Raw genomic sequence first — 21,611 nt, 5'->3', positions numbered from 1 at the left:
TTATTTCAAAACTTATTTTATTTCTATGTCTCTATCGATGCTATGTCTATAATGTTAAAAAAATAATTATTGTGAATAAGAAAATAAACAAGAGAGGAAAGACATCATGTGTGACTTCTATCAGATGGGTCCCAACTTTGCACAGGACAACTATCTGGTTGTTACTCTATGGATGGTCTCATATATAATACTTTGATCTGGGGACTGATGTTTTGGTAGCACTCCTGCTATCATCACTTATGTAAACATAAATGACTTTGCTTGTGACAAGTATGGGGGAAGATGCTCTGTGTGTGGGAATGTGAGTTGAAACGGAGTTAGAATTAATAAGAAATGCGTGCTTTATATATTCCATGTAGCTGAGCATTGGTTTAGTTTCGATAGTGCCATTGACATCAGTTTTGATTCTCATAATGTGCAAATGGTTATGGCCAAAATTCAGACTGAATTGGCCAAATTCAGACTTCTGTTTGTCTTTAGATCCATTCTACTTCACTTCACGAGTTATCTTTTCCTATTAATGCATAACTGATAGTGAAAAATCTGTCAATTTCCCTAGTGGACTCAGGAGAAAAAGTCATAATATATAAGAAAGAGGAAACAAATTTTTGATTGTTGAGCTCTGTTTGTTATTTTATGTTGATAGTTCATATGCCTTGAGGATATGGTGACTAACTGAAACTGAAAATTAAGTGAAAAGTACCTAGAATTCTTGAATAAAATACAGATAACTTGTCAAAACAAGCCCTCTGCAATAAAGATTTCCATGGGAGAAAAGAACAACTAGAGAATGCACAACAGGAGTACAGTGTACGTAATGTTAATTGCTGTGGGTGCTGATTGCTTGCTGATTTAAATAGATATTGTGAGTGCTTAAAACTACGTTATGAAGTGCTGGCAGTAGCTTTCTCTGCCTGACAATTAGGTAAAAGAATAATTTGTGGTTGGAATTACAGATACAGCTGTAAGACACAACCAACTATGTTTCCCCTCTTCTCCCCTTCCCAGTTATTTTTTTTCATGCCTAAAGTAAGTTAATTGAGGATTGAAAATAATTGGATCAGAACACAGGGATGAAGGTATCCCAAGTGGAGGTCAGTAGTACTGTAGCAGTAAGTTAAGATGCTGGTGTATCGCAAAGCACATCACTGCAGTAAGTGACTGTAAAATCTGCCAAACGGAGTGCCAGTTTGCTGTGACTCAGTCACTGGCACACAAACAGCCCATCATTTTTTCCTGGTGTCAGTGGTGAATATCCTTAAGGCTACATATTTGTGCTCTGCCCGTGCCTACTCTTCCAGCTGTTCAGCAGCAGTGCCTGCTGGCGTGCTCCGCAGCAGCCTACGCAGCAGAGGCGAAGCATTCACTTCTGCTCTCCAGGCTTGTTCAGTACCAGCAAGCATAGCCGTTTCTTTCCTTGCCATTATTTGAAATCAGGGAAGGCAGCTACTGCTTGCCAGGACTGCGACCTCCAACTGCTCCTGTAACCAGGCTCACAGGGTGGCTGCTGTTCTCCTCTCCCCTGCCTGGGGAGCTCGGCCTCCCGCAGGGCCTCATGCCCCAGTGTTTCCCAGCCGGCTGCTCAGCCTTGCAGTCCGACTTGCTACTCTGCCCTTTGAAAAATCAAGAAATCAAAGCTTTTAAACTATAAAAGTCCTCCTTTCTCATTGCTTGGCACTAGCATTGCTTTGAAATGTAGCTAGCATTCCCTTGTACTTCAAACAAACCACTGAAACTCCGGGTTAATTCTCACAACACACCTATGACTGACTGACTGTGTGTGTGCATGTGCTCTGCAGGAGTACCTTGAGGCCCTGTTGTACAGCTGTGCCAAAACCAGGCGGCACGGAGCCGTCCTGGCAGCAGTCCCCAGCCCCTCTGTATTGCATGTGGGGCAACTGAGGAAGGCAGAAGTGGAAGTAGCTGGCCTGGGTTACATGCTAGGTGAATCATGGGGCTGGAAGGAGAGCTTGGGTAGCCCAGACCTTTCACCACTCACCTCCTTCCCAAGCCCCGTGTTTCATCTGAACATTTGACTTCCATTTTGCAACCTTGATTGGCTTCCCCCCTCAGGAAGCATGGGGATCGTTTGAGGCCCTATGGTGCAATAGCCTGCTTTTTTCCAGTTGGGCTCACCATGAAGAACAAAACTCCTAGGCATAGCTGAAGTTCCTTGCAGTGATTAAAACCGTGCTGTGCTTACAGCAAGTGGCATGAGAACATTTCAAGGACTGCTCAATTGTGAACTGCTCCCTGCAGCTGTGCCCAGAAGTTTATTTAAAACTTGTGTTCCTATTTCAGTTTTCTAAGAGACGGGTGTTCAGGCTTTTTAAAATTCTGCCCAATAGAAACTAAATTAAATCTTACTGTCATCTGTCCTTCTATATTATTTTAGAATCGATTAAAAACTTGTTTACTGTTACATGAGCTGCTCTGGATTTTCAGGTAGGCAAAGAATGTGATTCTTTGAATTATTTAAGGTTGCATTGTTTCAGTTACCTATTTACTTTTTTATTGCTACTAAATTTCAGAAAAGGCTAAGGGGGGTAAAAAAAATCCTGTGTTTATTCATGCAAACAACTCTACAAGTCCCACCTTTACCACACAGGAAGGTCCATACTTAAACCAATTGAAAATTTTGGGCTGTGAGCCTTTGCCTTCTGTTTTGTTACTGCTGAGGTTAATGAGTCAAGGGTCAGGGCATTAATCAGTGACTACAGTGCAGAAAAGAGTTGCTAAACTTTTGGTGAAATAGGAGCTTGCTGTCATGGGAACAGAGTGGGAAAGGCAGCCTTTGGGAAGAGCCAGCCTTACCACGCCACCGGCAAGGGGGAGAGCCTGGTAAGGGCACTTTTGCCTCGAACAGTGGTTTAGAGCTGATTTACATCGGTGTGTGTGTACTCAGCATTTAGTCTTAATTTTTATGGTAGTTCCTGTATCCTTTAACAATTCACTAGGCTTCTACAGTCTGTTCCCTAAAAATTAAGTTCAGTCATCAAATGTCTGATTATTGTTGCTTGGTCTGAATGCTGATAAAGTAGTAGTTAGGGGTGAACTCCACAACACCAAAAGTTTCTGAGATGTTATCTTTGCCCAGCAGTAACCGAAGCTCTAAAACCTTCTTTACTCAGTTCACTGGCAATTCTCCATTTCCTTTAGCACAAACAACCCTTTAAGAAAGGAGCTTTTAGCAGGGTATACAGCACTGGAAGGTGCTGAGCAGATGTAATGCCCATCAATTTGTTATTATTAATTACAAGAGAGGATGACTTCATGCAGATTCTCCCTTTCTTTCATGTGCTCAAAGACTGCCTGACTTTATTTACTTTTTTCCTGTTTAATTTGTGATCAAAATGTGAAGATGCAGCTTTTGTAAAGAGTTCTATCTAAATTAAGACATTATTAATTATTTCTTTAGAATATGCAAATCAAATTTCGTGTTCTCATTCAAAGCAGAGACTCTTTTTCTCTGGGGTACCACCAGTCTACAGGGAAAGCTGTTGCACTTTAATATAATTCCTGAACCATTAATCACGCTGACTATAGTTTTGCAAGAGACAAAGCTGTAGTTGCTTACAATCCGTTCTTTAAACTTAAGCTATTTATTTACTGTGCATTCTCACTCCTCCCTTAAGACCTTCAGAAATGAAAAATGTAAAGGGATACCAGTTCCTTCTCTCACTTAAGTATGCAAACGCTGTGTTCAGAGGGTTTTTTTCTGTACCAAAAACAAGGTCAAAAGATGTGGCAGAAGATAAAATAACGTGTCCAAGCTATATTCTGGTTATAATTTGGAAGCATTCAGTACTGCCATCAGTTTTATAGTCCTGAGACACATATGGATGCTCCATAGCAGAAGTCAGAGAAACATGATAATTGCTCTAATTTTTCCGTAGTCTCTACTGCTCATGGAGACCCAGGCACACCACCAGAGATATCTGGGGTCTTGTTGTACACCTCAGCTTACTGTGTTTGGCTGCTGCTTTGCTTTCCTAACTTGCCCATGTCTCTTTTGTACAAGCAGTGCAGACTTACTATTCTCATTTCAAATGATTATCAAAGCTAGCAATATCTTATTCAGTGCTACCTCCGCAGACGTCATCAATAATGCTAGTCTTGATGTCTTATGGCTGTTCTAGTTTATTCTCAAAAATCCAGATTGGCTAAAATTGTTGCCTGTATTACTGAGAGACTCACAGTACCAGTTTTAGGTTTCAAGTTACTCTGTGTTGTAAGACAGTCTGTTACTTGCATTAAAAAAAAAGTAATGTTAATTTCCATTATTGCTTGGTGGCAAAAACTGTAATGGATGCCTATTGCTGATGATAAACATGTACAGTCCCTGAAAGCAAATTAAATTTGGCCAGACTATTCCTAGCCTAACTTCTTGCCCTTTGGTGGCTAAATTGTATTGGTATTGCTTTTGCGGATTATTTTTATTTAATTTTAAGACCTGTTTCTCATTTTAAAAAAAGAATTAAAACCTATATCAGAAAATCAGCCTTATTTTCAATCTGATATTTTTCACTGTCAGTTTCCTAACCTATATCCTTCCTCAAGGGACTGAAATATATGAACTTCTAAATACAGATAGGCAGTTCTTATCCTTCTTCTATTTCTTTTCTTTTTGAGGGAGGTTTGTTGTTTTGTTTTGTTTTGGTTTTTTAGTGTCTGTGAGGCTGGAGCCCTAGAGATTTCAGGCTTCTTTCATCCTCCAAAATGTCAGCAATTTCAAAGAAGTGGGTTCCTGTGCACTTCTTTTTACATGCTCTACGGTACTCTTCAAACTTGACTTACAAGCTCTTTCTCTGCAGGTGAGAAGGGAGTGCGGGCAGGGGACACGTTTATACCTGAGACTCTCTGGCTGAAACAGTCACCCAGGGAGAGGAAAGCACCCTAGCACAAGCAAGCTGTGCATAGTCCAAAAGAGTGACATTGCGTTTTGCATCTCCACCCTCTTTTTGTGGCCTCCTTCTGAAGTTTGCAAAGTAGCAAACTCACGGAGCTGAGAGCAAGATGAATTAGGATATCCTAGCTTTCTGTCCTTGTAGTGTAAAGAGACATTACAAACCATCAAACAATCCCAACTATGTCAAGTCCATTTCTGTTGTTGTCTGTGATCTACACGCTGCAAGAACTCTCAGTCTTCAGCTAACGTTTCTTCTTTGTGGGTTACAAACTACCATTTGTCAGAGCTGGAGATTTGTAAAGGCCTGCGTGTGTGGGTCTAGCATATCTCTTCATTTAGACCAGAAGATGATGGGGAGTGAAGGGAAACAGGCAATGGGAATAAATGCTATTCTTGGTAACTGGTAACCAAACCCAGCAGTGTAATGAAGAGGCCAGCAATTGATAGCAGAGGAATGTAATTAAGAATGCTACAAAAAACAGCTGGGCTGCATGACCAGATTAGTATGGAGAAGGGAACAAGGCAGAGAGCAGGTATGTGCTAGGGGGGAACAGCAGGAGATGTGGATGAGCTGGGAAAGTATTCTGTATAAGGAGGGAATGCAGAAAAGCAGATGAAGAGATAGGAATGAGGAAGTGGGACAAGGCCTAGTAGAGTGTGCAATCATCTTTGACCTTAAAGCATTAAAGCCATTTAAAACTTGTCAAAAGTTATTTTCTCCATGGGTGCATACTGCATATTACCTTCTTAGAAGATGGAAATTGCTTCCCATGTTAAGTCCTTTTATATTTGTGTGATCTATTCTGGGCAAAAATGAATGGCCGTGTTTAAAACAAAAATATCTCTGTGCAATAAAAGTACCTTTTTTCCTTTTTGTTTGTTTGTTTGTTTTGGGTTTTTTTTAGTTGTTTATTATGATATTGATGAATGGTTTCTTTTTCCTTTTGGTCTGTTCTCAGGATTTCCTTATTTTGTAATGTGTGAGGGGGGCAGCTATTGTACCACTTTTATTCTAATGGTATGAGCAAGGGCATAAGTGTAACATAGAGAAGTGTAATTAGAGAATATTGTTTGACAGTTCAGGAGAGGATCTTCTAAACATTTTTCTGTAGGATATGACTGCTACCCTTCCAAGGAAAAAAAAATCTTCTGTCTGAAATGTCCCACAAAATTTTCACCCCTTAAAGCATAAAAAAATCAATCCACTATTCCCAGGCAGTCCTCAGAAGATTGGTTCTTTCACATTCTTAAGGTGCAAACCATAGTTTTTGGATGTTAAAGCTGTTATTGAATCTTAATTGAAGTCTGCACAGTAGTAACCTACAGGCAAGGTTCTGCAAAGCATGAAGATACATTGTTTGAGTTTCTTGGAGCTTGGAGTAATCTTTATGGCTGTAGATACAGATGAATCTCTTTAAGTATCCCAGAGTGTATTCAAGGCAAGTCTAATTAAACATTGTCAATTATTGTTCCTACTCTGCGCCCCCTTCATTTTTAAAGTCTTTTTCAATTCAACATTAATTACTCTGTCAAATCTTTCGGTAATATACAAAAAGTTTCTATGAAAGAAAGCTAGGATTATATTAAGAGAAACTCTACTCCTTTTTTTCTGAGTGAAAAAAAAGCATGACCCGTTTAAGAAAAGAGTAAAAGAATTTCTTGGACTAAATTTTGAAGAAAATTTAGTGTTTGTGAAAAGGATCAAAGTAACAACCTGGAATGTGTATTTTCATAGGTATATTTAAGTAATAACATTTTATGTAGAAGAAAATCCCAGATTTAATTATTTTTTTCTCTTGATATGTTTTTTTCTACTCCCATGGAAATAAAATAAATAAAGGATCTAAATGCAATGCTCTGTTCTGCTAAACTGGAATGAAATACACAATTTGTGTCCTGCTTCATGTTGCTTTATCCTTCGAAGCATACAAGAAGCAAATTTGGAAGTTGATGTTTCATGGGAGTTTGTGGTTCCCAGGCTATCACAGTGTGTGTGATCTTGTCTCCGGTGGTGTTACTGAGTATGACAGATATACTACAATTTCCCTACCACAAATAAGAATGTTTATTTTACTTATAGGATGCTAATTACTTAGCTATCATATCTTGCAAAGCTGTGTGAAGATAAGGAGGAGGAGGGAACACTTGAAAGAAAGGAAAAATGAAACCATAGTTTCGGTGCTGTCAGAAGAGTGGGTGTTATACGTAGGAGGTAAAGGCGTAGGGAAAAGGAGTGACATTTACTGAACTTACTGCTCAGGCTCCTTGTAGTTCAGATATGCCTACTCATGGTATTTGTAGGGGTAGCTCGTGTGAAAGAGGAAAAAAATGACCTTATACTTAAAAAGGAAAAATAAAATCTCTAGCCTCCGTTCTGTCTAAATCAAAAAACACTTTTAGCAATTCAGATTAGTCCTTTGTGCCTTCAGAACTGTCAAATCTGTCACATACAAAGACTACATCAGTGAAGGGCATGTATTATATTAGAAGTGTTTAATGCCAATAAGTAAAGCCTGTTGAAAATGTAAGAGTAGGTACAGGGATCTTTTAGCTATTGACTGCTAAGATTAGCTGAATGCCATATGGCTCAGTTGCATGGTTCTCTGACTTGAAACATCACCAGTAATCCTGCAGGCAGTGTAATATCTAAAACTAGAAATACTGCAGAAGACAACCGATATAAGGCTCTACAGAGAGCAAACCTATCTGCTCTTTATTTACTCTTTAAATTTTTGGTGGGTGAAATGAACTGGGCAGCACTTTGACCACGTTGTTATTTACTCCAGTGAAAGAAGTAAAAATATTTGATATGTTATTTTCATGCTATTAAGCTTCTGAAAGCTAACTACTAGGAAGAAGACAATGTAATATTTAGTCATCAAGTTTGGGATTAATGGATTAGGATGCATGTTACTAAAAATCAGCACTTGTCACATCTATGCAAGTCCTATGAGCTATAACCATCTTGAACATTTCTATTGTTCCAGTCGATTTCAATTTTGTTTCCCACTCTGCAGAATTTCCCAGGAGATGTGATGGGTCAGTAGCAGGCCAAAGAAGGGCTTCAGACCTAATCTAATCAATATTGTGACAAACGTAATGAAAGAAGCTATGTCACCTTGGAATCCCAGTACGTTTTATCAGCTCTGCTCCTAATGGGATGTGACAGAGAGGTTGATCTGTGTCTCCTTAGGACAGGAGAGAAGTTGTGCAAGGGCTTGTGCAAGGATGGCTGTGTGACAAAGGGTAATCTAACTCCGTTACAATCACAGTTAAAGGTTGAAACTAGAGGTCCTTACTTACACCTATTTACTTACTTACTTACTTATTTCAATAACCCTCACTTTCAAGTGAACTGTTTATGCATTTATTACGTTTTTAGCTCCTCTAAAATGTCATCTGTATTAAGAGAGATGGTAACTTTCTGTCTTTCAGTGAGAAGGTTCTGAAATTGGTTTGCACAAATTAAAAAGCAGTAGTCACTGGCTTTATGTGTATTACAAGCAAAGCACTTCAATCCTCTGTAATGTTTTTATATTTTATTTTTAATTACCCCTTTTTGCAATCATATACAACTTGATCACTTGTTCCACCAGTATGTGATGCTTCTATGAGACTAAAGTCAATGACTTTTACTTCTTTTGTCCTGTAATTTGCTCCCTTAGTACTACTTTATCCTAAATTTAGCTGCTATTTTGGTAGTCTTCACTGATGCATTCTGGTGTGCGATCTCAAATTTTTGCGCCATTCTAGTTTTGAGGTGGCAGCTTTGCTAAAGATTTTTTTTTTATGATAACCTCATTTTCTGTGCTGAGGATTGCACAGACTTGTACAAGATTGTACCAGACTTGACAGTTTCTGTCCTTAATTCTAATCATTCTATTTTCTCTGCCAAGCTAGGTTCATCAAGACCCTCCATCTTTTGACCCATCTTGTCTGTTGTCTTTACAGTTTCTCTGTTCTTAGGTGTTGTCCACATACATGAAGTTACCTCTACCAGGTTATTCTCAAGGCACTTGCTTGCTCTGTCCCTTTACCCTTAGCTTTCCACCTCAGGATTAATGGCAATTACTGTCAAAGTGTTCCCATGTATAGAAATCCTGTGAACATGTAAGACTATCATTTGGCTATCTGGAAACTTGCAGAGATGTTACTATCATAACTATCAAAGTTGGTCAAGAAGCTCTCATATCTAATTTCTTTTCCTCAGGGAGAAAACCTTTAAAATATCTTGTGAAAATTTACCAGTTTCTTTTATACACATAATATTTCAACATGAAAAATTTTATTGCTTGTCCTTCAATTTTAAAAGCAAGGTGTTTCTGAATCTCATTTTCCATTACTGAAGTTTTCCATATAAGGATTGATATGCCTTGATATGTAAATAGTGGAGCAAAGCTGCCTTATACTTTTTACTAATCCTGCAATTACATTCCGTAGAGCCTTTTTACTTTCCTTAATATGAAACTAAACCCTCCTCTCACCTACTCCTTTACATAACCAATGCACTAAGAATTATGGACATGACAGCTAAATCCAGCTTTTAAATCCCAGGCATAGTAGCTATGTGCTATTGCTGCTCACTGTTTCTTTCTAATAAGCTGTAAGCAGTGCAATATCTTATTACTTAATTTGAAAATCGTTTCTCAAGGGATTGCACGGCTTATGTGCATCAGGTCCCTACCAATCCACTTAAAGCTTAAATTCACCAGACTGAGAAACTCAGTGCGGGATTGGATCTTATTTGCTGCAGCAGAAACATTCATTTCCCTTTAAAGTACCGGGACAGAGTTTCTGACCTAGTAGAAGTTATACTGAAAACACTCCTGAACCACCTTTTCTGGAAGTGGTACACCCCACGTGTGTGCAATAAGACCTCTCACTTTCTAATTGTTTTTCTTTGTAATATACCAAAATCTGCTTTTTTTTTGATTTTACAGAAAATATTCTTTATTTTGTTGTGTAAGCTAACAGAAGGCATATTTTGTTGCAATTCAAATGCCTTGTTACTGTTGAAATTTCAGTGGTTTTTTCTTTGTTTATTTAATTACTTAACCAGGAAAAAAAGTGACTGAGAATGAAATCTTTGAGCCAAAATACCTAACTTTGACTTGGATATCCGAAACTTGATTATTAATGTTCTGGGGAGCACCACCTGGGTTTGCGATGGGCTGACCCCAAAAGGCAAAATCAAACATGCCTGGAAAGCTGAACTTTAGATTCTGTGATTAGGGTCTCTCAGTGCACTGCATCACTTTAAACCTGCCTGCACAATACTGAAACAATCACATTTGGTGAATATTGGTTCAAACTGATGTTTCTGTCTTTTCTGGAATTTCACTCAAAAGGGGGAAAAAAAAATTCATGTGCCACAACAACATGAAATATCAGCCTCTGTTTCCATTTCTCCACAACAGCATTGTATAAAGCTACCACCACATAATCTTCCTTCTGGATGTTATCAATGCATTACATGTGATCTAACTATGACATAAGACACAGAACAAGCAGTGAATTTATAAGCCGCATCATAATTTTAAATGCGCTTTCTCTGTAGCATAGTATTAAATTACTCTAAATCACACATGGCTAGCTGTCTTTCAATGGCTGAACTCTGGCGTCACTGCAGTAGCAATACCTCTTGCTGTAGTTTGCTCAGAAGCGTATATGCCTCCTAAAACACCAGTAGCACATGGGAACAGATAGTAGAGAGCACAGCACTGCGCAAAACTTACCGGGGTCTCAAGGACCATGTCTTCTTGTAGCTCGGGCACCCTGTGCACCGGAGTCTGTCCCAGCTTTATGCTGTCACGGAAGCAAAGAGCTGCTTCACTGCTCTTTCACGTCTATGTTCAGGAAAAGTGTGCTGGGGACTGCGGTGAGCCCTGTGTTTTCCATTACAATTATACCCCAGAAAAAATGAAAGTGCTACAGAGGGTAGTGCACGAGAGGAAATTCTGAGTCTCAGCTTCCACTACGTAGGTGTCGTGTGCTGGGCTGACGGGTACTGACTGGGAACTTCCATTCCTGCTATGGTCCTCCTTGAGCTATAGCGAAACCAAAGTTGTTTTGCTGTTTTCTCTATGTATTAGGGTTATAGGAATTGACATGCCAGTTAGACCAGTGTGCAGATGCTGGGAAGGAAAGGAAGTATGTTTTGGGCAGGTATTTCTAACTTAGGCTGCTTTCTTATATCATTGCTGCTAAAATTTCTCCAAAATTGTGGTTTCAGTTTAGTATGATTTTAGAACAGCATCTCTCAAATGTCTTAATTTGTTTATCTTTTTCAGGAAAATATAAAATTCCTGCAAAGGTAGTTGCAGATTATTTACAATGTTTTCTATGGAAATCTGACAGCTAAGCACCAACACTCTGGAATTAAACTTGTTGATTATTTATTTATTTATTTATTTAAAAATCAGTTTTCATTGGATCATTCTTTGTACTTTATTTTTACACAGTAACATCCACAGTATACCAAACATTCTTCAGAAGCTCAGTTAAATCATACAGAAAAAATACCAGATATATTCTGTTTGGAAACCTGAATCAGTTTCCTTAGTGGTATTATATCCTTGATAAGTAAAATAATAAGAAGGAATTCTCTCTATCCACATACGTCTACAGTCTGAAATCTTCCAAGCAGAGGCAAATCAGGAAACAGCAAAAAGAATTTTCTATGTAGGTGATGTTAGTTTGTAGTTAATGAAGACAGCATGTCAGCAGTGGATTTGTTTGGTTGTGTATTGGATTTTGTATAACGGTATAGAAATTTAAATACGGAGGTGGAAATAAGGAGACTAAGGAAACTGAGCAATTGGCAAAGGAAATGAGGAAGAAAGCATAAAGGTGACCGCAAAAGATGGCAAACCTTTATGGAAATGGAGCTGGCATTTCCATAGAGGAAAAGGGGAGGAATGGTTTAGAAAGGGAAGGTAACAAGATAGGGACATAATTATATGCTAGTAGCATACATTTGGAAGAGGTTGGTGGAATATATTTAATTTAATTTTGTATGGGGCGTAGTATCTGAGGTGAATGATGATAATAATGGATAAGAAAGATTTGACTTTTACAAGTGATGTGTATGTTTAGATGAGATCAGAGGAGTGGGTGACTGAGCAGCACGTAATGAGTCCCTTAATCAGACGTTTGTCTGGAGTGGTGGAAGGAAACGATGGATAGGTGAAGGAGGATAAGAGGGTTTTGAAAGCAAATATCAACAATATTGAATTTTACAGTGAACCATTGACACTGTTCATTGTCATTTGCCTGCATTTCCCAGTGCACAATTAGGCTTCAAAAAGATTCTTTCTGCACCTGCTTCTAATGTCTGAACTAATTCTTATTCAAGTCTAAGACTGCCCAGTGTGATTTCTGAACAATATAAATCTCTAACTATAAATTATCCTACACCAGTGCTTTCAAATAAAAAAGAAACTTTTACGTAAGAATCATAAAAAGTAAAATAATACTTACTTTGCATTTCTTTACAGCAGTATTGCACAGTGGTTCTGCCATCCAGCCTTTCCCAGTGGGTGGACTTCCAGCTATTTCACTCTATGATTTTTGTCATGTGTCTTGCCTCCTTCCCCTTAAAACAAGGGGTGCAATGGATTACTATTCAGAACACAATGTTATTTTCCACTGAAAATGTGTTGTTGTGTCAGAAGAAAATTTGACATGCATAGTTTTAGAGAGGGGAGAGTCATAAGAAGGAGGAAATAGCACAAATTACGGTATTACAAAAAAGGGAAAAAGGCAGAATTTTAAATACTAGGTGCTGAGAGAAGGGCAATAGGAAAGGGGTTGGGAGGGTTAATTCCCCCCCAGCGCCAATGACAGCAGTTTTGTAATAGTCATTAAGAAGCAATATTTAGTAGAATATCAATAATATTTACGTTGCTAAATTGGTGGGTTATTAAACTGCATTCTGAAAACTGTTTAACAAAAGCCTTAGAATTTAGAATTTTATTCCTTAATGCAGTTATGGTGATAGAAGAATAATAGATCTTCTTTTCTTCTTGGGAAGTACTATGGCAGTATAAAGGAAAGTGACAGCACAATCATGTCTCATCAGAATGATGGATAAATCATTAACTATATAGGTGTTTAATATCTACTAAACTGTCTTAAATGCGACATAAAGATAAAGAATATAGAGAAACTGGCAACAATTCTATTGGCACCCTAGATAAAAAGGACTGAAGACCATCCAAATTTAAGCTGTTTCAAGACACACTGTAGTTATGATAAACACAGAGATAATTCACCACTGACCGACTTCAAAACAGACTCTTGTAGGTTTTTAGTAGGACTTGAGATTTTTTTTTAATTTTTTTGCTGCAGAAAATTCACTGTTGCTGCATTACTAAGCTGATCTTTATGTTGTGATTAGTACCACTGAGTTGGGTGGAGGTGTTTGTAATTTCAAGGTTTTTCTTTTTTCTTTTTCTCCCCCCCTAAATAAAAAATTAAAATGGAGCTGTGCGCGTGCAGGCTGGTACCGGCCACACGGGTCTTTTACAGCTGAAGCTCTTTTCCTTCAGTGGTGGCACTAACCTGAGTTGTTCTTCTCTGAGCAGGTATTTCTTTAGCACCAAGACCTCTACGTTTTTCACATCTGAATTACTCACTGGAATTAACTATTGAGGGAGCTTGATAGACAAATGGAATAAGCACACAAAACTTATTTCCCTTGAAAATCAGGCTAAAAATCCCCACTTATTTGCATAAAAAAAAGTGTGGGACTAAACGTATAAATATTTTGTAATATTTTACACCAAGCAGGTTAACAGTCAGTTATCAGAGCTATAATGACTTCATGGCCATAAGGAATTAAGGACTAAATCTTCATTTACTTGTAACTTCAAGTCTGAATTTTCCAAAGTGATCCAATGTCATCAATGAATTTTGTTTTCAGTTAGTGCTTGATCAATCTCTTAGTTTAAACTGACTTTTAAAAAACTCGTAGGGCTCATGTGGTCTCAATTAATCTATGGGTTATTTTAAATCAAAGTAACTCTGTTTTCAAAGCAAAATCTGATTCCTTTTATTTTTTTTTTTCATTGTACAAACAAAAGGAAATATCGGAAGTAAGCAAGAAACATGAAAAATGCAATTTTGAGTTGGATGTACATAGTTCTGTTACTTTCATGTGGTACAAGGTTTTTCCGTGTTAATAATATCAATGAAGAAATGCTGTTTCACTTCCATGCTAACAGCTGCAGATTTTGCCTGTAACTGAAGCGAAAATATTTTGTTTCTGTTTTTTTGTTTGTTTTTTAAAAATCAGTAAATGTGTTACTCATTGATGAGAGCTTCTCCAATGACTTTAAGGATGAAGGTTACTTCTGTATAAATAATTCAAAGACCTTCTGGCAGGCCTTCCAAGCTCTGCTGTAGATGCCATCAGAACCTAATGCAGTAGGAGCACACAATTGTATTTAGATTGTCTTATTAGTAAACACGGTTACCAGGAAGCTGGCTATGTTTATGCAGCTTCCTTGTAAAGATTTCTTTTTCCAGTAAAGCCTAAAGTGCTCTAATAAAAAAGTATTAACTTCCTGTTGTAGGGTATCTCCTTTTGCTTTTCCTGTCAACTCGTGAGGATTACAAATGAGTCTAGAGCAGGACACAGAATCATAGAATGGTTTGGGTTAGAAGGGACCTTAAAGATCATCCAGTTCTAACACCCCTGCCATGGGCAGAAACACCTCCCACTAGACCAGGTTCTCCAAGCCCCATCCAGCCTGGCCTTGAACACTTCCAGGGATGGGGCATCCACAGCTTCTCTGGGCAACCTCTGCCAGTGTCTCACCACCCTCACAGTAAAGAATTTCTTCCTAATATCTAATGTAAATCTCCCCTCTTTCAGTTTAAAACCATTATCCCTCATCCTATTGCTCCACTCCCTGATAAAGAGTCCCTCCCCATCTTTCCTGTAGGCCCCCTTTAAGTACTGGAAGGCCGCTACAAGGTCTCCCTGGAGCCTTCCCTTCTCCAGGCTGAACAACCCCAACTCTCTCAGCCTGTCCTCGTAGCAGAGGTGCTCCAGCCCTCTGAACATACTACATCGTGCCTGAGAATCAGAGAAAGCCTCTTAATGCCATAGTGTGAATGTGATCCACGTGCAGTTACCAGGCAAAGTTTGTCTTGACCTTCAGCATTAGCAAGATGTGACCTTTTGTAGTTGCTGCATTATGAATTAGGCATACGCCTGGGTGCAATCAACACTTACTCTGTCATTTCTTATTCTGCTTCTTGCAACCACATATAACACTTGAAAAGACTGAATGGGCTCGGCTTTGGCAGAAGGTGGATATGCCCATATAGGGTTAAATTAGGCTGTGACTTCAGAAGACTGCAGGCAGCCAGCTTCCCTTTTTGTAAAGAGAGCAGCTTCCTGCAAGCACTGATGCTGCAATATACCACTATGTATATAAACTGGAAACCCCCATCGCCCTCAAAATTTTATGTAGTGGAACCTACAGCAAGTGTAAAAACATAATGGTATGTTTATTTTTGGAGAAGTGGGAAATTACTGTGGGAGTAAAAAGTTCTCATGGGTTTTTTTCACCATCCACCCAGTTACTTTATATAGTAATTTGGAGGAAAAGACAAAAAAAGCTAATAAAATCCCAAAGAAATCACTGAATTTGGGGGTATATTTTTGCAGAACTTTGTATTAGAGAATATGTACTTGGTATTAGAGAATACAACGGTGACTATTCCTGTATATGAATACATCCTCCTTGTGGAGATATTATGATAATATTAAATTAATGCCCCAAATATAGTTTTTAAATGTGTAAGTACTGTTTATTGTTGAATGCAAACAGTTGTGACTTTTCCTGGTATAAAAGACCCATATATGCTGCAGGCTTAAAATTAGAAGCACTATACTTCCAAAGAAAGCTCTAAGAGTGCTGGTGAACAAAAGATGTCTTATGTGGGTAGATTTTGATTAATATTTCTAATTGTGAACACAGACATAGCCTTTTTTTGATCACTGGAAGTCACTGACTTTGAAAGGAGACACTTTTTCCCCTCCATTTTTTGATATGTGAAGATTGGCTCCAAGTGTTTGGCAACAGAGTCCATTTCTGAATATTACTACTGCAGTTTAGTTTTGATGGAATATTATCTCTAAGCAATGTCAAGGCTGCTGCAACATATGAATATGGATATAACTTTATTTTTTTTTGTACCTGCATAGTGCCTATATTTTGACTTGCACTTCATTATGATGCTAAAAGTTATCTTGGTGTCTCCTCTTGCTTGATACTGGTTTGTTGTCATTATTCATTAGTGCCATTGATTCTGCTGTTAGTGAAATGGAACTTTAGGAGGATGGGAAATGCAGAGAGTTGAACAGTTTTTTATTTCTAATTATTTGAGGATCGTGAGCAGTTGGATAGCAAAAGATATATATCTTGTTTGCCAGGTAGGAAGTTGTCATAGTGTGTATTCTTGGAAGTCCAGCACATTTACTGGCATCTGAGAGATGGAGCAGCGATGGGAAATAGTGCTGAGGCCTTTTCAGTTGGCTGCCTTTTGGGGCTACTTGCTGTGTTTTAGTCCAGGTCCACAGACGAGTAACCTCAGTGGTGTCAGCACTGTGGTACTGATGGAGAAGTTCGACTTATCTGGCACCCTGCTGCATCTGCGGTCTTTCTAAGACACCAGAGACTCTGCTGCAGTGGCTGTTAAAAGTTACTACACATGGTTCTGCCAGCAGGTCCTGCTTTGAAGAAATGCTGACCTAAAACAGGCAGCTGTTACTAGATTTTCATTGCTCTTTTTGCCAAAAGGGAGAAGATGCTCATCATGAGAGCAGGAATGCCAAGTAGTGTGTTCTCATATAGGATGGGTAGCAACTTGACCTGGAAAAAGTGGTTATTAATCCATTATTCTACTACTTGACTATTACTCTAGGAAGGCGTTTGCAGGGATTGCAGGAACTAAGCTTTTTTTGATGTTGAACCTTTTATTTTGAATGTAAACTTGGAATAGTTAAAATAAAAGTGAAAGAGATTAGCCATGATTTTTTAATATGCAGGAATTTTTACATTTTTTTAAATTTTAAATCATTTATTGAGTAGTGAAGACTTTGAGGAAATACTTCTCTGAACTATTTATCTTATATTGTGAATAAAAATGTGTTTCCTTTCATTTTTTTTTAAAGTAGGAAAGAGGAAACACTCTAAAAACAAAGACCAGAATATCTTTGCATGATGTCTGATTTGTGGCTTTCTGAAGGTTGTCTTTGATTGCCCAATATGACTTCTTGTTTAAGAGAGTGTTGGTGAGAAAGAGAAACTGTGCTTGAAACCAGCTTCTGTATTTGAAAGAAAGCCTTTTCTAATTTCTGATAATCATGACAACAGGATGCAAACTAGGTTTGATTATGTTTGTCAGTTAAACTGTGAAAATATAATAAACCTGGAAATATATCAAGAAAACATATAGATTATGACTATCTTAAGCTTTTACTTTAAAATTGAGAAAAATTTCCCTTTAGCTGTCCCTTGGTACATAGCTCACAGGTTAATGGCTAGCAAAGGAAGTGAAAATTTGTAATTCCTTACAAACATCTAAGAGCACATCTTCACTGTACAATGCAGGATCATGCAGATACCCCAGGCTGTGCTGGTTTGAGGCGCTGCCTGCATGCAGTGCAGATCAATGCTGTTAGAAGCACTTGGTTACATATGGAAGCAGCACCACAGCATTAGCCCAATATTGTGCCAAGGCTTTACACCAAATTAGGTATGTAGAGCTAATTACTGCATTTAGACCCTTAAAAATGGACAAAAGATGCTGGTAAGATTACTCACTTTGACAGTTATTTTATATGCATGTAAGAAGATGGATTTATGCTGCTTCTTTTTATGGTGCTTTGGAAAGTGACCCTGGGATGTTAGATTTTAGCCTCAGGCTTTATCTATGGCTGTTGTTTCATGCTAAAAGCTGCTGTTAGGCTCCCAACCCTTGTTCCTCCCTCTGACACCTGTTCAATTACATCCTTAATGTTTAAAGGGTATGGAGAGAGACAGACTGAAAGAAAATGTTTTCTTCCACACTGGTTTCACTGTGAGCCCTTTTCTTTTGTTGTTAAGCAAAGACACTGTGGAGTAAGTAATTCCCATAGCTGCTTCTGCAATTTGCTGAAGGCATTCTTGTCATACTGATGAAGATGGCATTAAATGGTTTTATTACTTTTCAGAATGACATAATGGAAAATAAAGATGTGGACCTTAGGCCACAACCTCCATGGTCCCATCTTTGCCAGGGCCCATCAGGTATGAGCCAAGCACTGACTGTCATGCTACAAACACTAACTAGACAGACACTATTTGTGGAGAGTTTTCAGGAAGACAATAAACGTTTTGGACAACTGAGTAGGGAACAGCTGTGGGGTGTTTATGGCAGAGTTTTGCTCATGTTGGCAGTACTGCAAAGACTGCAATCCCCCTTTCTCCAGGTGTTGTAATAGATCATAGCAGAATATTGATCCTTTACAAAGAAATGCAATGATTTGCTACCCATAATGATTATAGAACACCTAGTAAGGCATATGTGCTCACAGAGAGTTTAGCTATGTACTGGTACTATAAATCTGATTAAAACAATGTGATCTTGGGAGTGTCTGAAGACATAAGTTGGGACCAAGTCCGTTTTCTGGTTCTGCTATACATTTCTTTGTTTGTGAGCTGTTTGTCAGCTCCCTTGTCCTTGGTTTGATATTCATGTGGCTGTATCAGCATTGACTCTTCTTATTTTTCTGAAGCATTCTTGGAGAAGTGGAGGATGGAATATATACTTTTCCCTTTCTTAATTCAAGTTTCGTCTTCATCCATGTCCCAAGGAACATTTTAATTTCAGTACTTAAAGCTGCAAGTGGGCAACTAATTGGCAAGGCTGTATTATGCCTTACTGTTTCATTGTGTAGAACCCTTCATGATGCCGAATACAGGGCTCAAATTACTTGTACTGAGTCCGCTGCTTTTTTTGTTTAAAACTATTTCTATTTGCAAGTCAGAAGGGGAACCTTCTGGCTGTAGAATTGCTGTACACTTTTTAGGAAATAGGCTATTTACTGGGGATTTCCTTGGTGAAGCGGATTGCTTGGCACAGGCTCAACGTTTTAAAGTTTTGAGCCAAATTTTCAGTGGCGTATCTCCATTCCTGGACCCTATCTCCATTTTTGATCATCTTAGCACAAATATTTATACTCAGATCACACGGGAACATTAATTTCCTCCAAAAACAAATGTCATCACTGGTGAATCACTTTATATTACCATTAATGCTGAACCATCCTTTGTCTCTTACTAAACACTCTCTGGTTGAAAAGTCGTGTTAAAATGTGGAGGTTTGGCTTGTGGTTTTGTTTTTTTTGGGGGGGGTGTCTTATTTTGAGGGCTGTGTTTTGCTTTATTCATTGTGTTCAGGTGGTTCTCTATAGTTTGTTCAATGAGAGCAATCAGTGTATGAAGTGTATGAAAGCTGATGCTTTCAGCTATTATCTGTTGCCACAGTCTTGTGTTTTCTGATGTCCCCCAGTGCTTGTCCCAGAATAGAATGAGGATCCTCCTCATGAAGCCTCAGGCGGTCACCCCATGTGACCAAAGGAGAAGCTGTGGAAAAAGCAACTATCCTTAATTCTGAAAGGAAAAACCCAGCAGCACAAGTGAGGAGAAAAAAAGAAAAAAAAAGTCCAGCTTGGAAAGCACCAAACAATTTCTCACATAAATCTGCAGCATTTTTTCTTGTTTACAGGCAACTCCAAACTCTTTGATCTCAAAATGGTTTGTACAGTCACAATATGAGAATTGTTATAAAAGGTGTTTGAAAGTGATAATGTGGAAGAAGGTGAACAGGTTTGAGAAGCCGGCTTTATTCCAAGAAAAAAGGCAATATGAAAGAGGGTAAGAGGGTGCCGAATACTTATGGAAAGAAGGGGGGCTGTTGTTGCAGCCAGGTTGTGTTTCATTGGATTGAAGTGAAAAGGAAGTGTAGAAATACTTGGACTTTGCACACGTTATGTAGCCATGAAAAGCCAGACGTAAAGAGTTTGAAATTCTCTGCTAATAAAATATTGCTATTATGGTAGTGCAGGCTTACAAAATAAGCGTGGACACTTCAGGATCTGGGCTGAGGGCCAGCAGACAGTGAACTCTGCTTCTACCATGACTCACAATGCTGCTGTTTTTCTCAGTGACACGTTGTTTTCATGGTAGATGCAAAAGTCCACTCTATGGGAGATTGACTTGAATGAATAAATAAAGGTTGCTGTGACAAATGCAACCAAAAAAAAGAAGAAAAAAAGGCCACAGCTTGATCACTGTTCCACACCACTCTAGAAAATGTGCCAAGAAAACCTCAGCTGGTGGATTCTTATCTTATGGCTGTGTGATATGTACAGGAGAAAGAGCATGATTCACGTATATCAGCATAAAGCGGCAAAAGAAAATATAAGGCACTTGGCTTCACAATAGTAAAGGATTAACTTTGGTCATATCCTTCCTTTTTTGAACATTTATTTGACCATATTTTGTGTGCATCTTCTGGCATTCCTTTGTCACATAATTCTGGTAGAAGCATCCCTTGCTTTTTACAGTTTCTGTTTCTGGATGGACTTCTTCACTAAAGCTCAGGCTGAATCTCTTTCTTTGGGTTGTTTTAGTATGCCACACTGTCATGTGGTAATTTATTCTATCTGTGTATTTATTTCAAACAGTGAGTGTTAGGCTGTGCTTTAACACTTTGGGAGTGAAACATCATGCAGATTGAAAAAACAGAGAAGAAACTCTGTGTGCCACCATATTACACCCCTCATTCGGCTGGATAGAAGTATGGGCAAAGCATTGGAAACCAATGCTGTGCTGAGCACAGTCATGAGAACTACATCACACAGTGCAGCATCGTTGATAATGTGTAGCTGATTCAGGGTATTGGGAAGTTACTGAGTCCTACTCATTGGACAATGTCTTCTGTTGGAATCTACACCATGCTTTTAAATTAGTTTAATGAAAGTTTTTTTTCTATATCTACTTTGAAAGTATGATGGAAACTGTCACAGGCTACTATAAACAGCTTAGGGATTTTATTGAGAAATTCTAAGAAATCTTTTAGAAAAATTATCTTCAAAAAAACCCATGCAAAAAACATCAGTTGCCTTTCCTTCAAGCAACTCTGCATCTCTTTACCCTTCTCTTCTCATAACTGGTGGGTGACAGGGTAGCGTATGATTTGATGCTGATGGCTGTTGAGAATTCCTCACAAAAGAAATGTCTCTAGTTTGCAGTTTGAAAAACTGTTCTCTGTTTCTTGGAAAAACTTCTCATTAGCAATACACGCTTGCTGTGGTGAGGAAAACTTGACCAAGAAAGACACTCTTGATAATTACAGAAATGAGACAGTCATCACAGCAAAGAGACACGGGGGAAGGGAATAAATCCCTAGTGAGTGCTGAAAATTTTTATTAAGACCTGTACTTCCAAGTCCCTCCTCTGCTGTAGCAATTACTTTGTGCATCAGTTACCAGCACCTGTTCAGCAGTTCTTTGCACTTAGGTTTTCCCACTGTGCAAGGTAATAAATTCTTGGGTTTGGTTTTGGTTTGTTTTTTGTTTTGCTTTGCTGCTTTTTTTCTTTTTGGACATATTTTCCCTGCCGCTGATGATGTGGGAGGCACA

General features: G+C 38.5%; 1 protein-coding gene across 3 annotated transcripts in view; it reads right to left on the bottom strand.

The window, feature by feature from the left end:
- RASGEF1A (RasGEF domain family member 1A) overlaps positions 1 to 21,611 on the bottom strand; it is a 170,687-nt gene that overhangs the window by 43,759 nt on the left and 105,317 nt on the right. For 2 of the 3 annotated variants that reach the window (XM_054204815.1, XM_054204812.1), the window contains exon 2: positions 12,389 to 12,503. In XM_054204815.1, the coding sequence (XP_054060790.1) occupies positions 12,389 to 12,430 (42 nt within the window). In that variant the 5' untranslated portion in view covers positions 12,431 to 12,503. Of the gene's footprint in view, positions 1 to 10,644; positions 10,832 to 12,388; positions 12,504 to 21,611 lie in introns of those variants that run through there. The other variant, XM_054204814.1, reaches the window with a different exon arrangement.

Source organism: Rissa tridactyla, chromosome 6, assembly GCF_028500815.1.
Source record: "Rissa tridactyla isolate bRisTri1 chromosome 6, bRisTri1.patW.cur.20221130, whole genome shotgun sequence".
NCBI classification, from domain to species: domain Eukaryota; kingdom Metazoa; phylum Chordata; class Aves; order Charadriiformes; family Laridae; genus Rissa; species Rissa tridactyla.
Note: the sequence above shows the minus strand (reverse complement) of the source record. Positions and strands in the feature narration are given on the sequence as shown.